The sequence below is a fragment of the Ovis canadensis genome, chromosome 20 (assembly GCF_042477335.2).
Source record: "Ovis canadensis isolate MfBH-ARS-UI-01 breed Bighorn chromosome 20, ARS-UI_OviCan_v2, whole genome shotgun sequence".
Lineage (NCBI taxonomy): Eukaryota > Metazoa > Chordata > Mammalia > Artiodactyla > Bovidae > Ovis > Ovis canadensis.
Genome location: NC_091264.1, coordinates 34,354,470 through 34,378,465, shown reverse-complemented (window position 1 = coordinate 34,378,465; position 23,996 = coordinate 34,354,470). Strand labels below are relative to the sequence as shown.

General features: G+C 43.2%; 1 protein-coding gene across 1 annotated transcript in view; it reads left to right on the top strand.

The window, feature by feature from the left end:
• Positions 1-10,850: 10,850 nt before the first annotated feature.
• The window catches only part of CLIC5 (chloride intracellular channel 5), a 165,097-nt gene continuing 151,951 nt past the window's right edge, over positions 10,851-23,996 (top strand). Inside the window, exon 1 of the mRNA XM_069563986.1 lies at positions 10,851-11,529. Coding sequence (XP_069420087.1) covers positions 10,984-11,529 — 546 coding nt within the window. The 5' untranslated portion in view covers positions 10,851-10,983. The remainder of the gene's footprint in view (positions 11,530-23,996) is intronic.

Sequence of the window (23,996 nt, the reverse complement as noted above, 5' to 3'; positions counted from 1 at the left end):
CAATCCGATCTTTCCTTAAAGTAGGTATACTATTTTACATCCTTGAAGATGGTTTTGTGAGAATCGAGGCGCTCAGACATTCTTGCCAACACTGGTGTCGCCATGGTGTTGGTTGTGTAGCCCTATCTCACTGTATTTGTACTTACGTTCTAACTTTAGATTTTCTAGTGCACAGGAGTTAACACCGGCCATGTGCAACATATTATGCAAGGTGTACAAGTGCCTAGCTCCTGAAAGCGTGGTCCATGAACCCACACTATTAGATTGATTCTCTGGGAAATGCAGAGTCTCAGGCCCCACCCCAGGCCTGTTGTGTCAGAATCTGTATTTCAACAAGATCCCTGTAAAATTCTTACACATAATCAAGTTTAAGAAGCAAAACATTAGGGGATGTAAAGATAAATAAAATACTGTTATCTTCCTCAAGAAATGGGGCAAGATAAAAAAGGTGTTGGCAGTCCTGTGGATAAGACTCCATGCTGCCATGGCAGGGGGCACAGGTTAGATTCCTGGTTGAGGAACTAGATCCCACTTGCTGTGTGGCATGGCCAAAGGATTTAAAGAAAGGGTGTTGGGGAAGGAAGTAAGACGAGGCTGTTACAATAGGCAGAATATGATGCTCACAGCAGCAGACATGAAAACAAGTCTGGAGAGATGGGTCGGTTTCATGGGGAAGGCATCACCTATCTGGGTCATGAGCGATAGATAAGAAAGAGACAGGAAGACATGTATCCTTAGCTGCCCTGTAGGTTAGTTACCCTGGTAAAAGCAGGAGTAAGATTGAGAGATAGTGGTGGGAGAGAGAGCAACCTTTGGACTAGAATGACGGTCCAAATAAGGAAGATGGAAACTGCAGTGACCCCATGATTCCTAATCCTGTAAGCTGTACATGTACAAGGTCGTGTGTACATGTTTATTCATTCAAGGAGACTTCTTAGCTTTTAATCTGAGACCTTAGAATGTAGAACTGCTAGTACAGATACTATATGCCATGATTATTAGCGACAGTAGATTTTCTTGAATGATGGTAAGGAAATTGCAAACATCAGAAATTCAGGACACTGAAAGCGCCACAGAATATTGGTATGGAAGTTGGGTACAAATAGAATTTTACGTGTATATAGACAGATGTGTATACACATACACAAAATGAAATCAGATTTTGTTGTGAACGATCCAGGATTTAGATCGATTAACACTTTTTTTCTATTCAATTTGAGCATTGTCCATGTTAGGAGCTAAGACGGGGTAAAGTACTAGCTACTTGGAGTAAAACAAAATTAGTTTGTAGATTGACTCTAGGAAAAAAGAATCACTAAAGAGAGAAAAATTTTAAAGGGGATGCAAAGAATTTTTGTAATTGATATCGTTTTAAAATGCTATCCCATTTGTTTTGTTTGTCTAACAAGTCTAGGAAGGCATCATTTGAATTTACTAATAGTCTCAGCTGCTGCTGCTGCTGCTAAGTCGCTTCAGTCGTGTCCAACTCTGTGCGACCCCTGAGACGGCAGCCCACCAGGCTCCCCCGTCCCTGGGATTCTCCAGGCAAGAACACTGGAGTGGGTTGCCATTTCTTTCTCCAATGCATGAAAGTGGAAAGTGAAAGTGAAGTTGCTCAGTCGTGTCCGACTCTGAGCGACCCCATGGACTGCAGCCCACCAGGCTCTTCCATCTATGGGATTTTCCAGGCAAGAGTACTGGAGTGGGATGCCATTGCCTTCTCCAATAGTCTCAACTAGGAAACTGAAAAGAACTTGGATTTGGCTTCTCTGCTTAACTGTCTGCCTGACCTTGGACAAATTGCTTTCTCTGAAATTGTTTCCACGGGTGTAAAATAGAAAGATGAGCTGCCCTCGGGTTGATATGAAGGTCAAATGGTCTTCATGATCTCCTTTCTCCTTTATTTAAAAATTTAACACTCATGAAATGAATTGTAAGGAATTTTAAAAAGGGAGTGACTTCACCTCTAATATGACATATATAGATAAAATACTTTAAACATATTTTGAATTTGAGGCACCTTATCCTCAACGAAAAATAATTAAGAAGTGGGAAAAAGCCATCAGACCAGGAATTCTGCCAACTATAAGGATTATCTAAATTTTTAGCCTTGAAGACGCAAACAGCTCTTGAGGTGGAGCCAGGTCGGTGCTGAGAGCGGGTAAGAGTGCCCCCTGGTGGAATGAGTGAAAGGAAACAGTCAGAGCCCTAAACCCTGCTGCTTGTTTCTGAACTTGATCCTTCTTACATACTGGGCTTGCCTTTAGTGAAAACATACTCATTTTTATTGCATGACCTGTCATTCTGGTTCAGTTACAGACATCTGATATTTTCCCTGACTCTACAGAGACGCATTTACAGAGTTTACATTTTCAACTTTTTTCTTTTAGTGATCACAGCCATCTTGAGCTGTGGAAAAAGTTCAGCATCAGCTGTGAGGGGACCCAGGCCCTGATCTTAGTGTTATAAACACACACCAGAAAAGCAGCCTGATCCTTGACTTTCAAACCTGTACAGTGGACTTGGTAACACCTGCCTTACTGCATACTTGGCCAATCGTGCAAAATACTGTCTGTAAATGTCTTCCAGGTTGCACTTAATACAAAGATGCAAAATACAATTATGTTTTAAAGGAGGTATCAGGGTTATGGAAAGAACAGAACTCCCCAAATGCATAATAATAAATGCAGTTCGGAGTAGAACTAAGTTCCATTAACATACTAACATGTCATGATGTTACTTTTACTGATTTTCCCCCCTCCAGAACCTCTTCATTATGAGCTCTCAAACCAGTGCAGCTTAGTTGTGGGAGAAGGATTGGAAACTTAACACTGAACACACTGTCCAATCTGCCAGGCATTGAGGCTTCACACATACTTTTTTCATTTAAACTTTCCACCCACACTTTGAAGAAGGTGTTATTTCCATTTTTACAAATAAGGAAACCAAGCTTCAGAAAAGGTAAGTGGGAAGAGTAGGGTCTATTTGGCAACAATGTTTCCCTTACCCCACATTGCTGAAACATTCCCCCTTCATCTTCATAATTTTTGTAAACAAGAAACAGTTCAATAAACCTTAAGTTGTTTTTTTTTTCACCCCACAGTTCCATAGTTTCATTTTTCTGCTTCCCAGGTCTGCCCACTCCTCACCCAAATGTAAATTAAAACCAAAAGAGAATTTAAGTGTGTAGATAAATTGAGTATATTATCTGTAGGTAGGGATATTTAAAGGAAATCATAGGCAGTCTTGAGATCCCTTAGATTCAGTGAGCTCTGCGCTGCTGTGAATATCACCTGATGTTGCTACAGAGTCACCATGTCACAACCTGGAAAGTGCACAGAGGCAGGAATGATGAAAGAGCTTCCCATTTTATTGTCTGGTTAGTTGGGCCCATCACTTATTTAAACAAAATCCTTTCCCTTTTAAAAAGTCGTTTGGCTTAACAAAGAAAAAATGTCATTGAATCTTCTACATTGACAAATTATATCAACTAATATTTGAATAGACTGAAAAATAATGCTCTTATATAAATGCACTTAAATTCCATGTATATATATTGTATAATGTCAATATTTTTAAAGCAGAATACAAAGATAACCATAATTCCAAATAACAATATATGGATAGAAAAGGAGTAAGAGAAAATTAACATAATTACCTTTGGATAGTGGAATTACAGCTGATCCTTAATATCTTTTTTATAATAAGAATGAACTACACTTATAAAGGAAAGAAATCTTCTTAATATAAAAGCACAGACATCTTTGATGCCACAGCAGGAACCTAAGAAGCTCAAAATGATGGCTGTGTACTTATTTCTAGGTAAGTGTGTTTCTTGTGGAATAACCTGAAGACAGTGGCCTTGGGTGATACAGTTTGGAACATGTAAAATTGAAGCATGAACGGACGGTTTACTCAGGCTTTGATCCCCAACCCAGTGGAATCATTCCTCATGTTTCATCCTCAAAGCCCACAGCCCTCTCTTCACCTTTTCTGGATGGTTCAAAGTTACAGTTTGCATTATAGTTGTTACAAAGTCTGCTCTGTATTTGCTATACAGAATGCAAGGATGAGGAGGGCACTTGTACTCTGTTTTACGTAAGAGATTGAGCATCCGTGGATTGGGGTCTCCCTGGGACGTCCTGGAACCAGTGCCCCTCAGCTTCTGAGTGTAGGCTATCTGGAGAAGTACCCAACGTACAGAGTGATGGCTCAGCATGACTGAGATAGGTTACTTTTAGTTTTATAATACCCGGCCAAACTTCCCAATGTCTTTGGAGGAAAAAAAAAAAAAACCCAAATATTAAAACCCTGGAACCCTTCACACCACAAAGTAAAATCCCCGAAGATGGAGAAATGTACTGGAAGAAGGTGGGGTCAGTGCAGTCAAGTTGTCTATGGTGGAAAGAATGCACATTCCCTTCAGGCTGAAGAATGCAAAGCAGCCCAGTAATGCTCCATTAAATGCTGAGTAAACTTGGTATTTCCTCAAGTCCCTTCAACACGGAGGCAGTGCGCCTTTACCCTTGTCTGCCAAAGCCCAGCGAAGGGCATTCCCGTCTCTCCTCGCCTCTCTCTGAAGCTGGCTGTCTGGGCAGTTCTTTGGGCAGCTGCAAGTCCATCTGCTTCCAGTTGCTCTTCTTTTGTACCAAAGGTTCTAGAGAAGTGATAGAAGGTTCTAGAGAAGTGACAGACAGCTACTAAGGGGTCAGGCTTTGGTCATGTTGGAGGCAGCAGAGGGAGGAAGCGGAGGGAGAAAACAAGACTCAGTCAGAATAAAGAGGAAGGGCAAGAGGAGGACCGGGGGGCATCACTGAGGCGCTCTGGGGTTCAGGGTGTATTCCCAGCCTGGGTAAGTCAGCATGGCCAGAGCAGGGCGAGGATGAAGCAGGGGTGCCCTGCCAGAGGGCTTGAGGGTGTGTGGTTCATTCTCTTTAAAAAATGATGTCATTTCTCTGTGTTCAATTTCTTTATCAAATTTATTTAAACAACCTTGTCCCTTCCATTCAAGTTAAATTCAAGTTTGAGCAAAGAGCATTCCATCTCTCATCTTCCTGATACTGAATATTATCCTTCTTTCTGTTTTCTTTGTCATTTCCTCTAAGTAATAAAACATCATAAATGGCTCTTACTCAGGCTTCTAGGACCTTTAGGTCTTCTCTCAGACTGTATGATCTAAAGTAGCACTAAGGTAGACCAACTAATGTAATGACAAGTCAAGACACGAAGACTTCACAATTTGAGAAGTAAGAAAGTTTGGTGAAAATTTAAGAGATACCTATGGCGGGCTATGGCGGCAGAGTCAGAATCGTGAGGAATGAAATTCAGAATATTGGAACAACTAGATAGGTTCCAGAAATAAAGCTATTCAGTGACCAGTTGGGAATGGTGTTAGATGGAACTCCAAGGAGGCGAGGGTGCCAGGGGAGTGGGGCACGTTCACAGTTAGCACAACCATCCCAAGTTCTCAGATGCCTTCTACTCACTCCTGGTGCCCATACTGAAATGTGGTGGTTATATTGGGAAGTGTCAGTAGACCACATTGCTCTAATAAGCAACACCAGCTACTGGGGAGTGGTTTTCTCTGAGCACAAGTCTCTGTCGTAAAGGCAGGTGGAGTGTAAATCATCGTGGAATGGAATGACTTTCTATGTTATGTGTCTGCTCATCCTCCGTATCATCCTGTGAACATAAAACTCAGATTTCTGGTTTTGGCATTCAAAGTTATCCACAATCAACCCCAGTATTGCCAACTTCTCTTATTTTTTTCCCCCAGAATCCACATACTCCAGCCAGTCTGGTTTATCTCCACCACTGTGAATTCTTGATTCAGCATCACATTTCATACCTTAATCACCCTTCTCCACTTCATTGTCTGGGCCTCTTCTACCATCTAAGATACTCACTTTCCCTTTTCCTTATGCTCAACCCAGGGGACCTTGCCCTCTTCTGAAATCCTGCAGCCCTGAGATCACTCCCACTTATCTCAAAACAAATTTCAGTAGATTTAAATCATAACAACTTTGATTAAAATCATAATCAAAGGTTTTGTCTGACTACAGTGAAATTAAGCTAAAAATCAATGGGAAAAATATAACTAGAAAATCTTCAACTGTTCTAAAATAGATCGAAACATTTATAAGTAACTCATGGATAAAGGAAAACAATCTAAACAGAAGATGGGAAGTATTTTGAACTGGATGATAAGGAAACTAAATCATATCAAAACCTGTGCGATGTAGATAAAACTGTCCTTAGAGGAAAAAAATTTTTAATGCATATATTAGAAAAGAAGAAAAGTTAAATGCCAGTGGTATGTGTCCATCACAATTATCTTGGAGTATAAACCAAACAGCAACAAAAAAAGTAAAACCGAAAAGGGGATAAGAAAGGAAATAATAAAGATAGGAGCAGAAATTAATGAAATTACAAAGAAATAAACAATAGAGACTATTAATAAAGTCAAACATTTTTTAGAAAGAAATAGAATTGAAAAATTCCTAATAAGACTGATCAGGATAAGAAAAGGCAAAAATCACTGATTTGGGTTTTTAAATTAAGGGTATTGTCTCAGATCCTAGAGACATCATATAAACATAATGTGAGGATATTACCTTGACTGATTCTCTGTGTAGACTTTGCTACTGTGAAGAGATCATGCTTATTATTTTGAGCAAATATTCAGGTCGATGGGGCAGTTATGCTTTGAGGGGTACATTAATAAATTGGCCTTTATGTTGATAAACTGATATTCATTGTTTTGTTTTTTAGTTTGGTTAAGGTGACTCAGTTCTACAATGTTTGAAAAGCCCTGTATAAACTTACCAAATTGAGTCTTTGTACATGCAATGCAGAAGACTAGACACTTAGCCCCACAGTTATCTAAGACAATGGGCAGGGCTGCTGTAGTCCCAGTTGGATCCTTTCTGTGGAATAGCTAATTTGTAAATTTCCTCAGTTGTGTGTGCACATCCGATCATGTCTTATGTATGTTTATATCCTACAACTAGTGGAATGAGTAGCATTTTGCCCAGTGGAGGCACCATTATGTGTAAAAGCATAGGGGCAGGACATGGGATAGTGTATTCAGGGAAGAGCAATGTTTCTGCTGCAGAGTAGGACATTCAGGGGAGTGCTGATGGAGACGCTGGCTGGACAGATAGACTTGGTTCCATTTGTGAAAAATATTGGAACAGACAACTTCCTGAACATGTTTTCACTGAAGATTTCCAAACATGGGTGTGATATAAGCAAACCTGTATTTCAGAAAGCACACAGGTTCTGTCTTAGAACGTCTCGAGAAAATGAATGTATGTCTTGTTTCCTTCCCTAGGTTATATGTCACAGTCATAGGGGCCCTCAGAATACTTTCTGATTGATTGATTGACTGAGGGACTCTTCCTGTTGCACACAAACAAGCCAACTTGTTTTATACAAAGTGCTATGGGAGACCCAGCTTCTTCCTGCAGGAGTTTATACTATAGTAAAAGAATTGATGCTTTTGAACTGTGGTATTGGAGAAGACTCTTGAGAGTCCCTTGGACTGCAAGGAGATCCAACCAGTCCATTCTGAAGGAGATCAGTCCTGGGTGTTCATTGGAAGGACTGATGCTGAAGCTGAAACTCCAGTACTTTGGCCACCTCATGCGAAGAGTTGACTCATTGGAAAAGACCCTGATGCTGGGGGCGATTGGGGGCAGGAGGAGAAGGGGACGACAGAGGATGAGATGGTTGGATGGCATCACCGACTTGATGAACATGAGTTTGGGTGAACTCTGGGAGTTGGTGATGGACAGGGAGGCCTGGTGTGCTGCGGTTCATAGGGTCGCAAAGAGCTGGACATGACTGAGCAACTGAACTGAACTGAACTGAACTGAATGAGATAAAACAGGAAGAAAATGGGCCAGGAGTAAAATGGCTTTAATTGTAAATTCATCTTCTCCACCTCAGTTATTTATAAAACAAATATTTAATAAGCACCTATTATGTGTCAGATATCTGTTAGACTTTAGGTATGCACTGATGAGAAAAATAGTCATGGGCTTTGTGTGTCCAGTAGAGGATAAAGATATCAAACAATCACAAAAATTGATTCAACAAATAATGTGTTGAATAATATGTGCCAGGCTCTATTCTAGGTGCTTGAAACCATAGTGAAAAAGCAGAAACAGATCTGTGCCCACACAGGACTTATACTCCAGTGGAAGAAGACAGAAAACAAACTCAAGACATGCAATAAATAAGTAATGCATATATCTTATTAGAAGGTGATATGTATTATGGAAAAAAGAAATAGAAAGTCAGGTAAAGGCTTTCAGTAATGGGGAGAGGGCAGAGATAGGAGTTGGGATGGGTCATCATTTTACCTAAGACAGTTGGAGTGGCCTCATTGAGAAAGGGACGTGTAAGCAGGAACTTTTAAGAGTTAGGAGAGTTGATTATGCCGATATCCAAGGGGAATGTGTTCCAGGCAGAGGGAACAGCCAGCATAAAGATCCAGAGTGTTCCAGGCACAGCAACGAGGTCACATCCTCTGCAGCAGGGTAAGCCAGGGGGAGAAGAGTGGGCATAGGAAAGCTGGTGTAGATTTTCCAGGGCTTTGTGGGTCACTGTAGGGATTCCCAGGTGACTTAGTGGTAAAGAACCCACCTGCCAATGCAGGAGGCACAGGAGACTTGGGTTTGATCTCTGGGTCTGGAAGATCTCCTGGAGGGGGAAATGGCAACCCCTTCCAGTATTCTTGCCTGGAGAATCTCATGGACAGAGGAGTCTGGTGGGCTACAGTCCATGGAGTCACGAAGAGCCAGACATGACTGAGCATGCATGAACGCATGTGGGTCACTGTAAGGACTTTGAGGAGCCATTATATGAGTTTGAGCAGAGAGAGAGAGGATCTGATTTATGCTGTAACAGGATTACCGGTTCCATATTGCAACCTATAACTAAATCATGATAGATATGTCCTGAGATGGGCTGACAAGGGGGCTGAATGTATAAAATACCTGTGTGATATTGGGCCCTAAGTTTAACCAGCCTCCTTGGACACACTGAGTCATCTTGGTAAGGACCTGGTAGCATGCGAAGTACATAAACTCAGGTTGTAGGACATTGTTATTTGGAAATGATGCCGGATGGCACATATTTTTGATGCAGGATGGCACAGAATCTAGAAAGGTTCTAGCAGCGGAAGCACATAATTCTCAAAAGAAGCAATACTGCATCCAGAAGAGTGAAAACTAGTTCTTCAGTGAAAAAAAATCCTACTTTTTTTTTTTGGATATATAAAGCACAAATGTATATACAGTAGGTAAACAGATATGTAGGATATCGGCAGTATTTTAATTACATGGGAGAAATATCTAAAAAGAATCTTTTAGGGACCGGGTGGGTTGGGAGGTTGTATGATCAGGAGAAAAGGTTGGAAAATACTGACTTAGGAAGGGAGTGAGTGGCAGGAAGATCACTGAGCTGGAGGTTAAGAAATCACAATCAAAATCAGCTTCGTATTAACTCACTGTGAGAACTTGGACCACTTGCTTCCCCTTTCTAGGTTCCAGGCTGCCTTCACATGTAAAACCATTTAGAATGAATGACCGTTTAGGTTTTCTCCAGTGCTAAGATTGTGAGAAGGATTTGAACTGGGGCTCCACTGAGTTATAAACACCTGACTATGGGAACTATGGTAATCAGTCCAGTATTTGGACCTAAACAAACTTCACTTTTTAATAAAATAAAGGGGTAGCATCGATAGACTTTAAGGTCTGTCTCTGGCATCTTTCCTTTGATCTATTCTTTAAGCTATCCGCAAAGCTAGATTTCTAGAAATCCTGCTCTAGTTCACTCCAGAAGATTCTTGAACTCAGCACTGGAGGCAAGGGTACAATGAAGTTTTGTCAATAAGATGCTCATCAGGTGCTTTGAAACCTGTCAACCAGGCAGGTTACTTCTCAAATTTCACATGATTTCTGGACATTAAAAGTCCCTTTACAATCCACCTGGGTTATTATTTGGAAGAGAATGATGTACATGGTGTGCTGAAGGGAAGCAGGAATTAGCAGACTAGAGTACCAGGTTAAAAAACAAAGAGCCTCTGTGTTCGTGGCATCTGTAGACGACATCAACTAGACAGCTTGTGCATACAGTTCTTTGCTTTGGAAGTCCTTTGAGGATAGAGAGAGTATCTTCCAACTCAAGCGTTTAGTGCTCCACTAGTATCCTGTACCTAGAAGGGTTGTTGTGAAGGTGTGTTGACTGTGATGATCACATGCAAGTTGAAGAGAAAAAAAATAAAACCCAAGCCATAAATCTTTGAGTGCCTTAGCTTGGGTGATCTGTACTGATGTGACCATGGAACAGAGCCCTTATCTTCTTTTCCTTCTGCCGTTGAATCCCCTCATTGTGTTTCCAGATAAGAAACATAAATCGCATGCATTACCTAACTGGAACCTATACAGCTCATTTATCACGGGGCATCAATTCTCAAACAGTTGTTTTGAGTAACAAATTCAGCTCTTCATGGATGAGTTATGATTGCACAGAATTGTTTTCCACTGAACAGCAGGGACTTCTTGAATGCTGTCAGCATTTGGAGGTAGTTGGAAGAAGGAGCCCTATTTAATGACAAATGGCTAACTATTCAGAATTTCAATGTGTACTGGGAAGATAATTCAACCTCTAGTTGATCCAAAGAATCTTGGAGTTGCTGGCAATGAGAAAAACCACAGAGTGTGCTTGAAAATACCCTCAGGCGTGAAGGAGTTAACTGACTGTGTAAGCTTTATCTTCTGTCCAATGGACTTGTGGTTTGCCGACTAAAGTCTCCGGTAAATGATTGTTAGAGACCTGTCATTGATAGCTGTGGGTGGTTGCTGTGTTTCAAAAGTCTGTTGATTCCTCTGCGAGGCAGTGCAGCATCCTCCAGCCCTTTCCTCATCTCAGACCTACTCGGGTCTGCTTGCGAAAGGATCTATCAGATCAATAAACATGAATGACGAAAACTACAGCACCACCATCTACAACAGAGTCCAAACAGAGAGGGTGTATGAGGATTCAGACCCAGCAGAAAACGGAGGTCCCCTTTATGATGACGTCCATGAAGATGCAAAGAGGGAAGACAACTTATATGTCAATGAGCTGGAAAGCCCAGAATATGACTCTGTGGCCGTGTACACTGTTGGGCGTCATGGGAGAACCTCGGCTTCTTTACAGCCAGAAACAGGAGAATACGTCCTGACTGATGAAGCATATTCTAAGGCTCAGGACCCCCACCCAGGGGAAGCCACAGAGAACGAGGACATCTCCTTGGGAGAATTGTTCTCACCAACCAAGGACCAGGAGTCTGACCCAGAGGAGCCCCAGGAGAATGGAAGTGAGATGGAGGCAGACCTGCCTTCTCCTTCGAGCTTCACCATCCAGAATAGCAGAGCCTTCTCCACCCGCGAGATCTCCCCTACCAGCGATTCTGCTGAAGAGGTTTCAGAAGGAAACGAATCGGCTTCCGCAAGCCCCGAGATTAACCTCTTTGTGAAGGTAAGGAATGCCCTGAAACAGGCACACCTGCCCGTGCAGATGGCCTAACTGGTGCTTTATTTTGCTCTGAGAGACCAGGGAAAGGTGCGTGGTGTCACGGTCCTTGGATGTCAGGATCTATTCAAGAGTAGGGCTGATGAAATGAGTCATTCCACGGTTTACCCAGAACGGCTCAAAATTACGAGAACTGGAAAGTACATTTAAAGCGTGTGTCTTGTGATCACTTCTCTGTACCATGGGCAAAGCATTTTTTCAGAGTTCCCTTTTGAGGGTACTTCCCTGGTGGTCCAGGGGTTGGGACTCCACCCTTCCACCGCAGAGGGCATGGATTCAATCCCAGGTTGGGGAACTACTACTCTACATGCCGTGGGGCTTGGCCAAAAAATAAATAAAAATTTTAAAAATGGATGCCAGAAAACATCCATGATGAGCAAAAAATCAAAATTTAGAAAAAAAGTTCGCTTATGTGTGAGCAGAAATTGTTGCTCAGATCCTTTCCTTTGTGACAGGTGTCAAGTACCATTTTCCTGTCTGGTTAAATTTCCTTCATCATTGTGATTTTGTAAACAAAAACTACGGTTTGTGAAAGTCAAGACTACAGTCGGGCACCAGTGTTTCCTCCTGGGTGTTTCTGAGTTCACAGATAGTCCTTCATGTATATGGTCAATAAATGTTACCTCTGTTACCCAGTTTGCCCTTTTGACACCAATATAACTGAAATATCTGATGAGATAAAACGATTTCACTGGTAGTAAGACACTTAGTGTCAGGGTTAATGTTTAACCCTTGGGATATTTAAACAAAGAACTTTGATGATCTTTGTATTAGACTGTAATCTAATAAAGATTGTGGTTATGAATATTATCAAGACATAAAAAGCATTTCAGGGCTAAACAGGTCATCTTTATGGATCAAGATTATTTTTTTCCCAACATCCCCCCACCCAAATCCATACTGACACACTTCTTTAATGTGAAGACATCATATTCGTAAATCCTGCTACTCCTGGCTAACAAAATTGGTTACTCTATGAACCTATGAAAACCCCAGTTTACACTCATTTCTCCCCTTTCTGGTTTCCAATTAACTCCTCTAATGAAATGCACTAATTGTATGTATTGCTAATTTAATATATAATTATTTACTACTCTGTATTTTTTCCTAGTTGTTTTTGGTGTATAAATCGTGTCCCTTTTATTCGACCACACAGGTCCTTTTTCAAAAGCACCAAGCAGAGTGTTAGATTTGTATTTAACTACCTGGCAAACCTTGCCTGGGATTGTGTTGAGCATTTGGGAGGGACATGGGTCTGTAAACAGAGCCCTTTCTCTCAAGAAATAACGATGTGGTACAGGAGACAGACTTGCAAGTTGTGAATTTTGGTGAAATAGAGGAGTGAGCAAGTAACGTGCTGTGGGTATCCTGGGAGTGCCCGAGGGTGTGCGAAAGAGTCAAGAGAGGCTCTACGGAGGAGGCAAAGTTCAAACAGGGGCATTCAAGTCACCTTCCAGCATTTATATCCACTTACCACTGTGTTAGTTTCAAAAAAGAAAGAAGCAACGTTTCAAAAGTGAGGACTGGGTATATTTTCCTCAAGACCGAGGCATCCATGTAACTCCCTGCAACCATCAGCATCCTGAATCATTGTCGTCCTGATCATTGAAGATGAACTCTCATTGACATGATCACCATCATTCCAGGCCCATCAGACCATTATTTGTATATTTGGCAAAGTGTTGATTTCATCAGAAATTAGCCTGCCACCGCCATTGAACCAAACAGAAGTAGGAGGAAATAGAAGTATTGGCATCTCCAACTGGTGCCAGCCACAGGAAAAACTGTTTGATAGTAAATATGGTTTCTAAGTTCTTGAGATCCGTAGTTCCCTAAGCAAATATTGGATCTAATTAACTCTTAAGTTTGCTAAGGGGTCATACAATATAAAATCAACCTCAGCTCCTGTGTGTGAACTCCTTTTAAGAGATGATACTCAGCATCATTCAGTGAGAAGGACAGGCTTAATCTCAGCTTCTCAACCCCCACCCCACCCCCACTGCAGTTCTTTATTCCATGGAAAATGGAAATGCATAACATGAGGACAAGTGACTGGTCCTGCCCGGGAGTGGAGGGCATGAGGGTGACCAGCTCAAGCTCCATGCTCCTCCCAGCTCCAAGGAGTGGGTGCTAGAACCCCTGCATTTGATGGGGGTCACCATTTTCCTAGAGGGTTTGTTGCTGGGGTTCTGGGGTTGTGGGCCAGAAGAGTACTGCCCCTAGAAGAGTACTGAGCTGTGCTCAGATACTCAGTCCTGTTGGACTCTTTCTGACCCCGTGGACTGTAGTCTACCTGGCTCTTCTGTCCTTGGGATTTTCCAGCAAGAATACTGGGGTGGGTTGCCATTTCCTCCTCGGGGATCTTCTGGACCCATGGGTCAAACCCACGTCTTCTGCATCTCTGCCTTGCAGGAGGATTCCTTACCACTGAGCCACCAGGGAAGCCCTCTCTAGGAGCAAGGGCAGGTGGCAGGTAGGGGGGGGAAGGAGGTGGGGTGCACCCAGGTGGGGTGCTCCTCCTGGGCTGCTTTGGGCTGGACCACTTGGGCTGCTGATGTTCCATTAATGTTCCAGCTACTGTGAACCCAAAAGGCTTTTCCCCCTCTTTTGACTCCCTGTGTGAATTCTTCTTGGACTTCCCAGGTGGCTCAGTGGTAAAGAATACAGCAGACATGGGTTCCATCCCTGTGTCAGAAAGATACCGTGGAGAGGGAAATAGCAGCCCACTCCAGTATTCTTGCCTAGGAAATCCCATGGACAAAGTCTAAGCCTGGTGGGCTACCGTCCATGGGGTCGCAAAGAGTCACTTAGCAACTGAACAGCTTGGGCTGCGGCTATACCTGCACTCATTTGTGTATGTCTCTACCTGTCTGGACAGATCAGAGAAAATGGAATGCAAGTTAATAACTGTGTGTTCAACCAACCTCGTATTGAGGCTCAGCCACGTCCGGGTGTTGATCAATGAATTAAAATATCTCATTTATTTATTCATTCAACAGATAGTTATTGGTCTGGGTTCTGGGTGTACAACAGGGAAGAAAACAAAGTCCAGGCTCCCCTGCACTTTGCTTCGTAGCAGGAGAGACAACAGATGGACACATAAAGAAGTAAACATGAAATGTGCCCGGTGGTGATAGTGCCATAAAGAGACATAGAACAGAATAACGGGTATGTTAGTTTCCTGCAGCTGCCCTAACAAACTGCTGGAAACACAGTGGCTCCAAACCACACGGATTTATTCTCCAACATTCTGGAGATCAGAATCTGGAGTGAGTCTTAGGGGGCTGAAACAAGGGGTCATCAGAGCTGTGTTCCCTTTGGAGATTCCAGGGAGAGTTTGTTCCCACCGCCCTCCCCACCACCCCACCTCCTTCCCCCCCCTACCTGCCACCTGCCCTTGCTCCTAGAGAGGGCTTCCCTGGTGGCTCAGTGGTAAGGAATCCTCCTGCAAGGCAGAGATGCAGAAGACGTGGGTTTGACCCATGGGTCCAGAAGATCCCCGAGGAGGAAATGGCAACCCACCCCAGTATTCTTGCTGGAAAATCCCAAGGACAGAAGAGCCAGGTAGACTACAGTCCACGGGGTCAGAAAGAGTCCAACAGGACTGAGTATCTGAGCACAGCTCAGTACTCTTCTAGGGGCAGTGTTCTCTCACTCATGGCCCACGTCGCATCTCCCTTTCTCCCCAGCTTCCAGCTCCACCTTTATTTTTTTCTTTCCTGGCCAGGCTGTGCAGCATGCAGGTTCTTAGTTCTCTGACCAGAGATGGAACCCTCGCCCCTTGCAATGGAAGCATGGAGTCTCCAGCTTCCCCTTGCCTTGCAATCTGACTCTTCTGATCTCTCTTATAAGGAAAATTGTTAGTTTGGGCCTGCAGGATAATCCAGGATAATCTCCTCATATGAAGGATCCTTTAATTAATCACTTTTGCTAAGTCCCTTTTGCTACAGACGTTTCTGGGAATTAGAACAGGGGCGTGTTTGGGAACTGTTGTTTAGCTTCCCACAGTGGGACCGTGAATGATGCTGAGTAAGGGAGGGAGGAGGCAACGTGGCCAGGGTGGGGTAAGTGAGGAAGGAAAAGAGAGGTGGGAGTGGGCACAGGTCCCCTCGAGGCCTGATGAGCCATAGAAAGAACTTTCACTTCTACTCTGAGTGATAAGTGCAGGAGGAGGGGAGGGAAGGGGGTTGGCATCAAAGGGTTCTGCAAGGAATATTCTGACTGCCTCTTCAATGATAGACTAGAGCAGAGAAAGAGTAGAAGCAGGGAGGACAGGCTGGAGGCAGTTGGAAAACTAGGCAAGGAAAGATGGTGGAGTGGACAATGGTCACTGCAGGGCAGGGTTGAGATGGTTGGGAAGAGAGAGCCCAGAGGTTTTGCTGGTGGGTCTGATGTGTAGCGTGAAGAAAGGAAGGTGCCAGGGGTGACCCTAGGGAGTTAGACCAGAGCCACTGGGTGAATGGAGATGTTATTTCCATTTCACCTGTGAACTCCTCCTCCAGGGACATGTGATCCAGAAAACGGGGATCATGCAGTCTTTAATACATTCCTCCCTCTCTTCCTCCCTCCTTCCCTTTCTTCCTGTCTCCCTCCTGCCTTCCTTCCTATATTTACAACATACTGCATGCTGGACACTGGATATAAGAGATGAAAGCAGCACATCCCAAGTGCAACTCTCTGTTCTCTGGGGAAGACAGAGAAATACAATTGTTTCCCCCCTCCCACCCCCACCCCTCCGGTCTGGACAACTCAGCATGTGGGACTTTAGTCCCTTGAACAGGGACAGAACTCATGCCCCCTGCAGAGTAAGCCTGGAGTCTTAAAACAATGGGCCATCAAGGAAGTGCAGAGAAACACAGTTCTTGAAAATAAGAGGAAAGAAATAATTTCTTCATGGTCACTGACTGAGATCCAGTGAAAGAAAGGTCTCTAGTGAGAGCTGCAATCCATGTCATAGGCAATCAAGAGAGACTGTCAGTTCAGAATTTGCTGATAGGATTGTAAGAATTGTCTGCTGCTTTCTGCTAAAATTAGAAGACCTCATAGACATTGTCCTAACTCTGTGTGTGTGTGTGTGTGTGTGTGTGAAAGAGAAAGAAATAGAGGGACAAGAGGGACAGAGACTGGGGGAGGAAAGAAATAGAGATATAGATGGAGATAAGAGATAGACAGGAAGATAGAGAAGGAAAGAGAGAAAAAATTATATTTAATGCAAAAGAAAAAAAGTATTCTGATTATGACAGTTGCAAAGAGAAAGGGTACAAATGAACACCATTTGTCCTGCACATTATTGATGTCATTGATCATGGAAAGTAGTGTATATATATATATATATATATTGTAGAGCAGGGTTTGAAGTCAGGTTGCGTGGTTTGAACCCTGGCTTAGCAAATTAATTTCTGTTAAGCTGGTTATCAGTTTTCTGTTTGGTAAAATTGATGTCATAATGTTATGTTCCTAATAGAGTAGTTATGAAGATTGAATGAGGGAATCCATGTAAGTCATTTAGAATACTATCTGACATATAGTAAATGCTCAGTTCGCTTCAGTTCAGTCACTCAGTCATGTCCAACTCTTTGCAACCCCATGAACCGCAGCACGCCAAGCCTCCCTGTCCATCACCAACTCCTGGAGTTCACCCAAACCCATGTCCATTGTGTCAGTGATGCCATCCAACCATCTCATCCTCTGTTGTCCCCTTCTCCTCCTGCCCTCAATCTTTCCCAGCATCAGGGTCTTTTCAAATGAGTCAGCTCTTCACATCAGGTGGCCAAAGTACTGGAGTTTCAGCTTCAGCATCAGTCCTTCCAATGAACACCCAGCACTGATCTCCTTTAGAATGGACTGGTTGCCTGAGTTATTATCATTTATTGTGATGAATTTGAACCATCATAAAATAATAACTTCTATTTTAGGCACAAAGCCTTATAGTTAGTAGACATCATAAATATTCTGTTCGCTGATCTTAAGGTGACAGTGTTAATATTGTGGAAAGAGCACTGGTCAGGTAATTCTAACACTTTTTGGTCAATGATTCACTGTGAAACATTCCTGCGCCCCAGTTTCCTCACCTCTGAAATGCAGGCCCTTCCAACTCTTACAGTCTTAGACCAGGGCATGTGGCTCCAGCTCTGTATCAGCGTCACGTGTCTGGCACATGTGTTATCCTCTCAAGGAGACTGTTTGATAATGATTAGGATCTCCCGATTTGGGTGTGACTGGGAGGGCCAGCAAGAAATCAACATGCTGTTTCACTCAGCTCACGTGAAATCTGTTCCTCGGAAAGTGCGTCCTCAGGGTCTGTCTCTGACGAGGCTCTCACAGGGTCCCCACGCAGTGTGGCACATCTTGTGCACGGAGCGAAGTTGGGGAGACCATTCACAGAAAATAGTAATGGTGTCCTTCTGGAGTCAGGCAACATACAGGCCCTAGTAAATGTTTCTCAAACTCGTAGCCTGGTATCCAAAATAGAGTATTCAACCTACTCCACAGGCTGTTAGAATCCTGTAATTAGGATAAAAAGTGTTAAGCCGTATTTCTATTGCAGGTAACCTAGTTTTCTTCAATGTTATTTTGTGTATTTCTATGTATTTCATCATGTGCACAGTGTATTCTTGTAGTTGTATATTATACGGTACTATAATTATAATGACTATAATTCGTAAATGAATAAATGCATGTACGTTGTGGATAAATGGTTAAGTTCTGCATTGATAGATATGCTCAGTTTTTACAATCTTTTTGACTCACAGGGTTTCCTTTCTTTTCTGTCACCGTCTGGGGTTTGAGACTCTTTCCTCGGCCAAGATCGGGGAAAATAGTTCCCCTCACCTTCCGGTTCCTTCCTGGCAGTTTTCATAAGCAACACACTGAGTCCATTTGCCTTGGAGGCAAACAAAAATTCCCCATCAGAGTCGAGGAATTAAGAAATGCCACTGAGGAAATGAGGGACATGCAGCTGGATTTGCTTACTGAGATGTGACTCAGGTGAGGTGCCCTGGGGATGTGTCAGGCCACGGACTCCGCAGACACAAGGGCACAGCAGATACACATGGGTGTGCGAGGAGCTCTGTGAGGCTGGAGTGGAGGGAAGAAGCCCATCGAGGCAGTGCAGATGCTGAGGCTGAAGAACCAGGAGTACACTCTTTTCATTTCTTAATTATATCTTTTATTCTCCTTCTGTCTTTCTGTTGTTGTTTGTTTATTTCATTGGAGTGTAGTTGACTTACAATGTTGTGTTAGTTTCAGGTATACAGCAAAGTGATTCATATATATCTGTTTCCCACCCCCCCCAGATTCTTTTCCCTTATAAGCTATTACAAAATATTAGGCGTGGTCTCACATGGCACCCTGGGCAGCTTGGATTTTATCCTGAAGGCAGCTGAGAGTAGCATGATATTGGAGGAGAACATCATGGGCAAAGCAATGTTCAGAGTGATGGATAAGCAAATTAAAAAGCATTTCCACTTAACCGTGTAGGATAGGCCCAAACAAACATCTACGTTTTGAAGATTAGGTGAAACTTTTAAATGTAAATATATTCTGTATAATGACTGCCTTCATTTTTAGTTATTTATTCATTCAGCTGAGAGTCTGGGTATATCCAAATATTTATATCCTTGATTTCATCCAGTTGAATTTCTGAGAAAAGCGACCAAGCGTGTTGCTGATTTATGTATTATCTAAATGTGTATCTTGGTACTTTATGTTTTGTTAGGGGAAAGTATAACATGGATTCAGCACAAAGTTTTGATTGATGGTGTTTTAGTATAATTTTAATTTTTTAAAAAAAATGTGTTTGTGAGATCTGTCTTAGCGTGGCTAAACTACTCGGAAGTTTTATATTTAGAACCCTGCAAGAGGCTTCCTGTTCACCACCCCCAGGGAGGGCCTGCTCTAACGTCAGTAATCAGGACCCATCAGATATGTCCTTGGAAACATCTGTGCAAGTCCGAACCTGTTGCATATGCCCAGCTGTCCTTTTATGGAACCCTTGAAACATGAATATGGAACAAGGGGCAGATTTGAATAAAAATGTCTATTCTTGTTGCAATGTCTTAATAAGAGTTCTGGGGACATACTCAAGTCCTAGTTTTATCAAATATCATCTTCTAGGTGATCGTTGGAACTAGTTTCCTCTGTGAATCAATGGCATCAATCAAAGAGGGAACAGAATCCTAGTACTATGACAGGAATATTGAAAACCAGAGCAGCTAAATAACTTACCCAAGCCTGGTGGCAAATGAATAGCAAAGCCAGGGCTTTGACCCCCGCCCTCCCCCACTCCCATCCAGGGCATTTCCTTCTTACTGGCGTTCCTAACCTGGGGTGCTAGATATTTTGAACATGCTGGAGGAGGTTCTGCTGTTGTTGGTCAGTTGCCAAGTCATGTCCAACTGTCCGCGACCCCATGGACTGCAGCACACCAGGCTCTCCTGTACCTAACCATATCCCAGAGTTTGACCAAGTTTGTGTCTGTTGAATTGGTGAGGTGGCTCAGTTGGGAAAGAGTCTGCCTACAGTGCAGGAGACCCAGGTTTGATCTCTAGGTTGGGAAGATCTGCTGGAGAAGGGAATGGCTAACCAATCCAGTATTTTTGCCTGGAGAATTCCACGGACAGAGGAGCCTTGTGGGCTACAGTCCATGGGGTTGCAAAGAGTTGGACATGACTTAGCAATGGTGGAAAGTGAAGAAGAACTAAAGAGCCTCTTGCTGAAAGTTAAAAAGGAGGGTGAAAAAGTTGGCTTAAAGCTCAACATTCAGAAAACGAAGATCATGGTATCCGGTCCCATCACTTCATGGCAAATAGATGAGGAAACAGTGGAAATAGTGGCTGACTTTATTTTTCTGGGCTCCAAAATCACTGCAGATGGTGATTGCAGCCATGAAATTAAAAGACGCTTATTTCTTGGAAGGAAAGTTATGACCAAGCTAGATAGCATATTAAAAAGCAGAGACATTGCTTTGTCAACAAACGTCCGTTTAGTCAAGGCTATGGTTTTTCCAGTGAACATGTATGGATGTGAAAGTTGGACTATAAAGCAAGCTGAGCACTGAGGAATTGATGCTTTTGAACTGTGGTGTTGGAGAAAACTCTTGAGAGTCCCTTGGACTGCAAGGAGATCCAACCAGTCCATCCTAAAGGAGATCAGTCCTGGGTGTTCATTGGAAGGACTGATGTTGAAGCTGAAACTCCAATACTTTGGCTACCTGATGCAAAGAACTGACTCATTGGAAAAGATCCTGATGCTGGGAAAGATTGAGGGCAGGAGGAGAAGGGGACGACAGAGGATGAGATGGCTGGATGGCATCACTGACTCAGTGGACATGGGTTTGGGTGAACTCCAGGAGTTGGTGATGGACAGGGAGGCCTGGTGTGCTGCAGTTCATGGGGTCGCAAAGAGTTGGACACGACTGAGTGACTGAACTGAACTGAGCAACTAACACAGGGGGTTCAGGAGCATTCTAAAACTCCATGCATGATTTTGTGAAAGGTGATCTGAGGAGGGTCCCTTGATGTTGTCTGTCTCTGTGATGCATTCTGCTTCCCTGTCTGGGTCCTCACACTGTGTATCTCTATGTGGGAGGGGGAGAATGACTTTGAGTGGGCCGGCTGACTCTGTCCATTCTGTGGAGTTGGCTTCTTGCCCTAAGCCTTTTATAATAGCATCTCAAGAAATCATGGGAAGAAACACTTGCTAAAGAGTTATAAATGTGTATTACCTGGGTCATCATGGAGGGATCATATTAGCTCTGAAAAGGAAAGTGATGTGATATTCTGAAATAAATATCCCGAAATTAGGACCCATCTGTTTCCCAAGAAAAATTTTGGACATTTTTTTCTCCAAAGGGACTGCAAAGTTAATGGCAGTCCCTGCATGCACCCCTCATCCCACCACATTGTGAGCCATGTCACCAACTGTATGAACTAAAACTTCTGAGTAACTGAGATTTCTGCTTCTTGACCACCCAACAGTCCAGTCAGTTTCACTGCCTAAATTGTTCTCTCCTCTCCATCGTGGCCACGACTGGCCACAGTTATCTTGGCCACAGTTATTCAACTGGTCACTCTGCCTCCAAACCCATCTTCCTCCTAAGAAGCCCTGTACAGTCATCAGATTGGCATCTGACCACACCATTCCCTGCTTCTGGCTATGGAGTGGCTCCACACTGCCCCCAGGAAAAAGGCTGGCATGAGAGAATGTATCTGAAGGTCTTCATGCCCCATCAGGCTTTTAGCCAAGACCTCATCACCGACTACTCTCCACTCGCACTTTGCCTTGACTTGTTTTACCCTGCACCTGCGTGCTCGGTCACATCTGACTCTTTGCAACCCCATGGACTGTAGCCCTCCAGGCTTTTCTGTCCGTGAGATTATCTCGGCAAGAATACTGGTGTGGGTTGCCATTTCCTTCTCCAGGGGCATCTTCCCAACTCAGGGATCGAACCCAAGTCTCCTGCAGCAGCTGCTTCATTGGCAAGCGGATTTTTCACCACTGAGCCACCTGAAAGCCCTATTTCCCTACACACTTCATGCCATTGCATGACCCTGGGCCCTCGCCCAAGCTTTTCTTGGCCCCTCAAGGTTGGATCTTACCTCTGTGTGCCAGTCGGCTAATGCTGCCAGAACAAAGTACCACAGAGTGGTGGTACATAGATATGCATTTTCTCACAATTCTGGAGGTCAGAAGTCTCCAGCATTCTCCAGGGCGCTGGAAGGCAAGAATCAAGCTGTGGCAGGGTTGGTTTCTACGGAGGCCTCTCTCCTTGATTGGGAGATGCTGTCCGCCTCCTACGCCTTCCTCTGTGTGTGTCTGAGTCTTACTTTCTTCTTATAAGGGCACAAGTCATATTGGATTAGGGGGTCTGCCATAATGACCCCATTCAGTTCAGTTCAGTTCAGTCACTCAGTCGTGTCCGACTCTTTGCGACCCCATGAATCACAGCACGCCAGGCCTCCCTGTCCATCACCAACTCCTAGAGTACACTCAGACTCACGTCCATTGAGTCAGTGATGCCATCCAGCCATCTCATCCTCAGTCGTCCCCTTCTCCTCCTGCCCCCAATCCCTCCCAGCATCAGAGTCTTTTCCAGTGAGTCAACTCTTCGCATGAGGTGGCCAAAGTACTGGAGCTTCAGCTTTAGCATCATTCCTTCCAAAGAAATCCCAGGGCTGATCTCCTTCAGAATGGACTGGTTGGATCTCCTTGCAGTCCAAGGGACCCTCAAGAGTCTTCTCCAACACCACAGTTCGAAAGCATCAATTCTTCGGTGGTTAGGATCACCCTAATGATCATGTTTTGACTGGATTACTTCAGTAAAGACTCTGTCTCCGATGTCGTCCCATTCTGAGGCCCTGGGGATTAGGATTCAACATACGAATTTTGGGGAGACGTAATTCAACCCAAAACAATGTGATAGTTATCTTTTTACCTCTCTTTCTCACATAAAAACAGGACTTTGACTCAACTCATGTTGAATAACAGGTTTTGGAGCCCAACTGACTGTTCTTCCCTTTTGAATACATTTACCATTTGCACAGCACTTCCCAGGTGGCACTAGTGGTAAAGAACTCACCTGCCAACGCAGGAGACATAAGAGATGCTGGATCTCTTTGATACCTGGGTGCAGAAGATCCCCTGGAAGAGAGCATGGCAACCCACTCCAGTATTCTTGCCTGGAGAATCTCGTGATTCTTCTTACTTCCTGAAACACTTTACACAATCCTGTCAAATATATGTGTGTTCATATATTTGAAATTATCTTTTTTCCCTTTTGTTTAATACAGATGGTACTATATATCCTAGTGTGTACCTTTCTTTTTTGAGTGTCAGTTTTGTTGGGACATAATTTACATACACTAAATTCAGCAATTTTAAGTGCGCTCTTCTTTGAATTTTGAACAAATATATACAGCTGTATAACAGTCATCACAATCATGATAAGCTATATCTCCATAATCTAAGAAAATTCCCTCTTGACCCTTCACTGCAGGTCCCCTCCCAGCCGCGCCCTGAATCCTGGAAACCACATATCTTTCTATCATCATAGTTTTGCCTTTTCAAAAGTGTTATATAAATTGAATTAATCTCTGTAACCTTTTGTGTGTGGTTTCTTTCACTTAGCATAATGTTTCTGAATTCATCCATATCACTACATACATCAGTAGGTGGTTCCTTTTGTTGCTAAGGAATATTCCATTGTCTGACTGTACAATTTGATCATTCATTCAGCAGTTGACGGATACTTGGGTTCTTTCCCAGGTTTTGACTATTATTAATAAAATGGCTATAAGTGTTCATATATAAGCTTTTGTGTTGATTGTATTTTCATTTCTCTTGGTCAAATACCTAAGGGTGGAATTATTGGGGCATATGGTCAGTGAATGTTTAACCTTATTTAAAAAATCTTT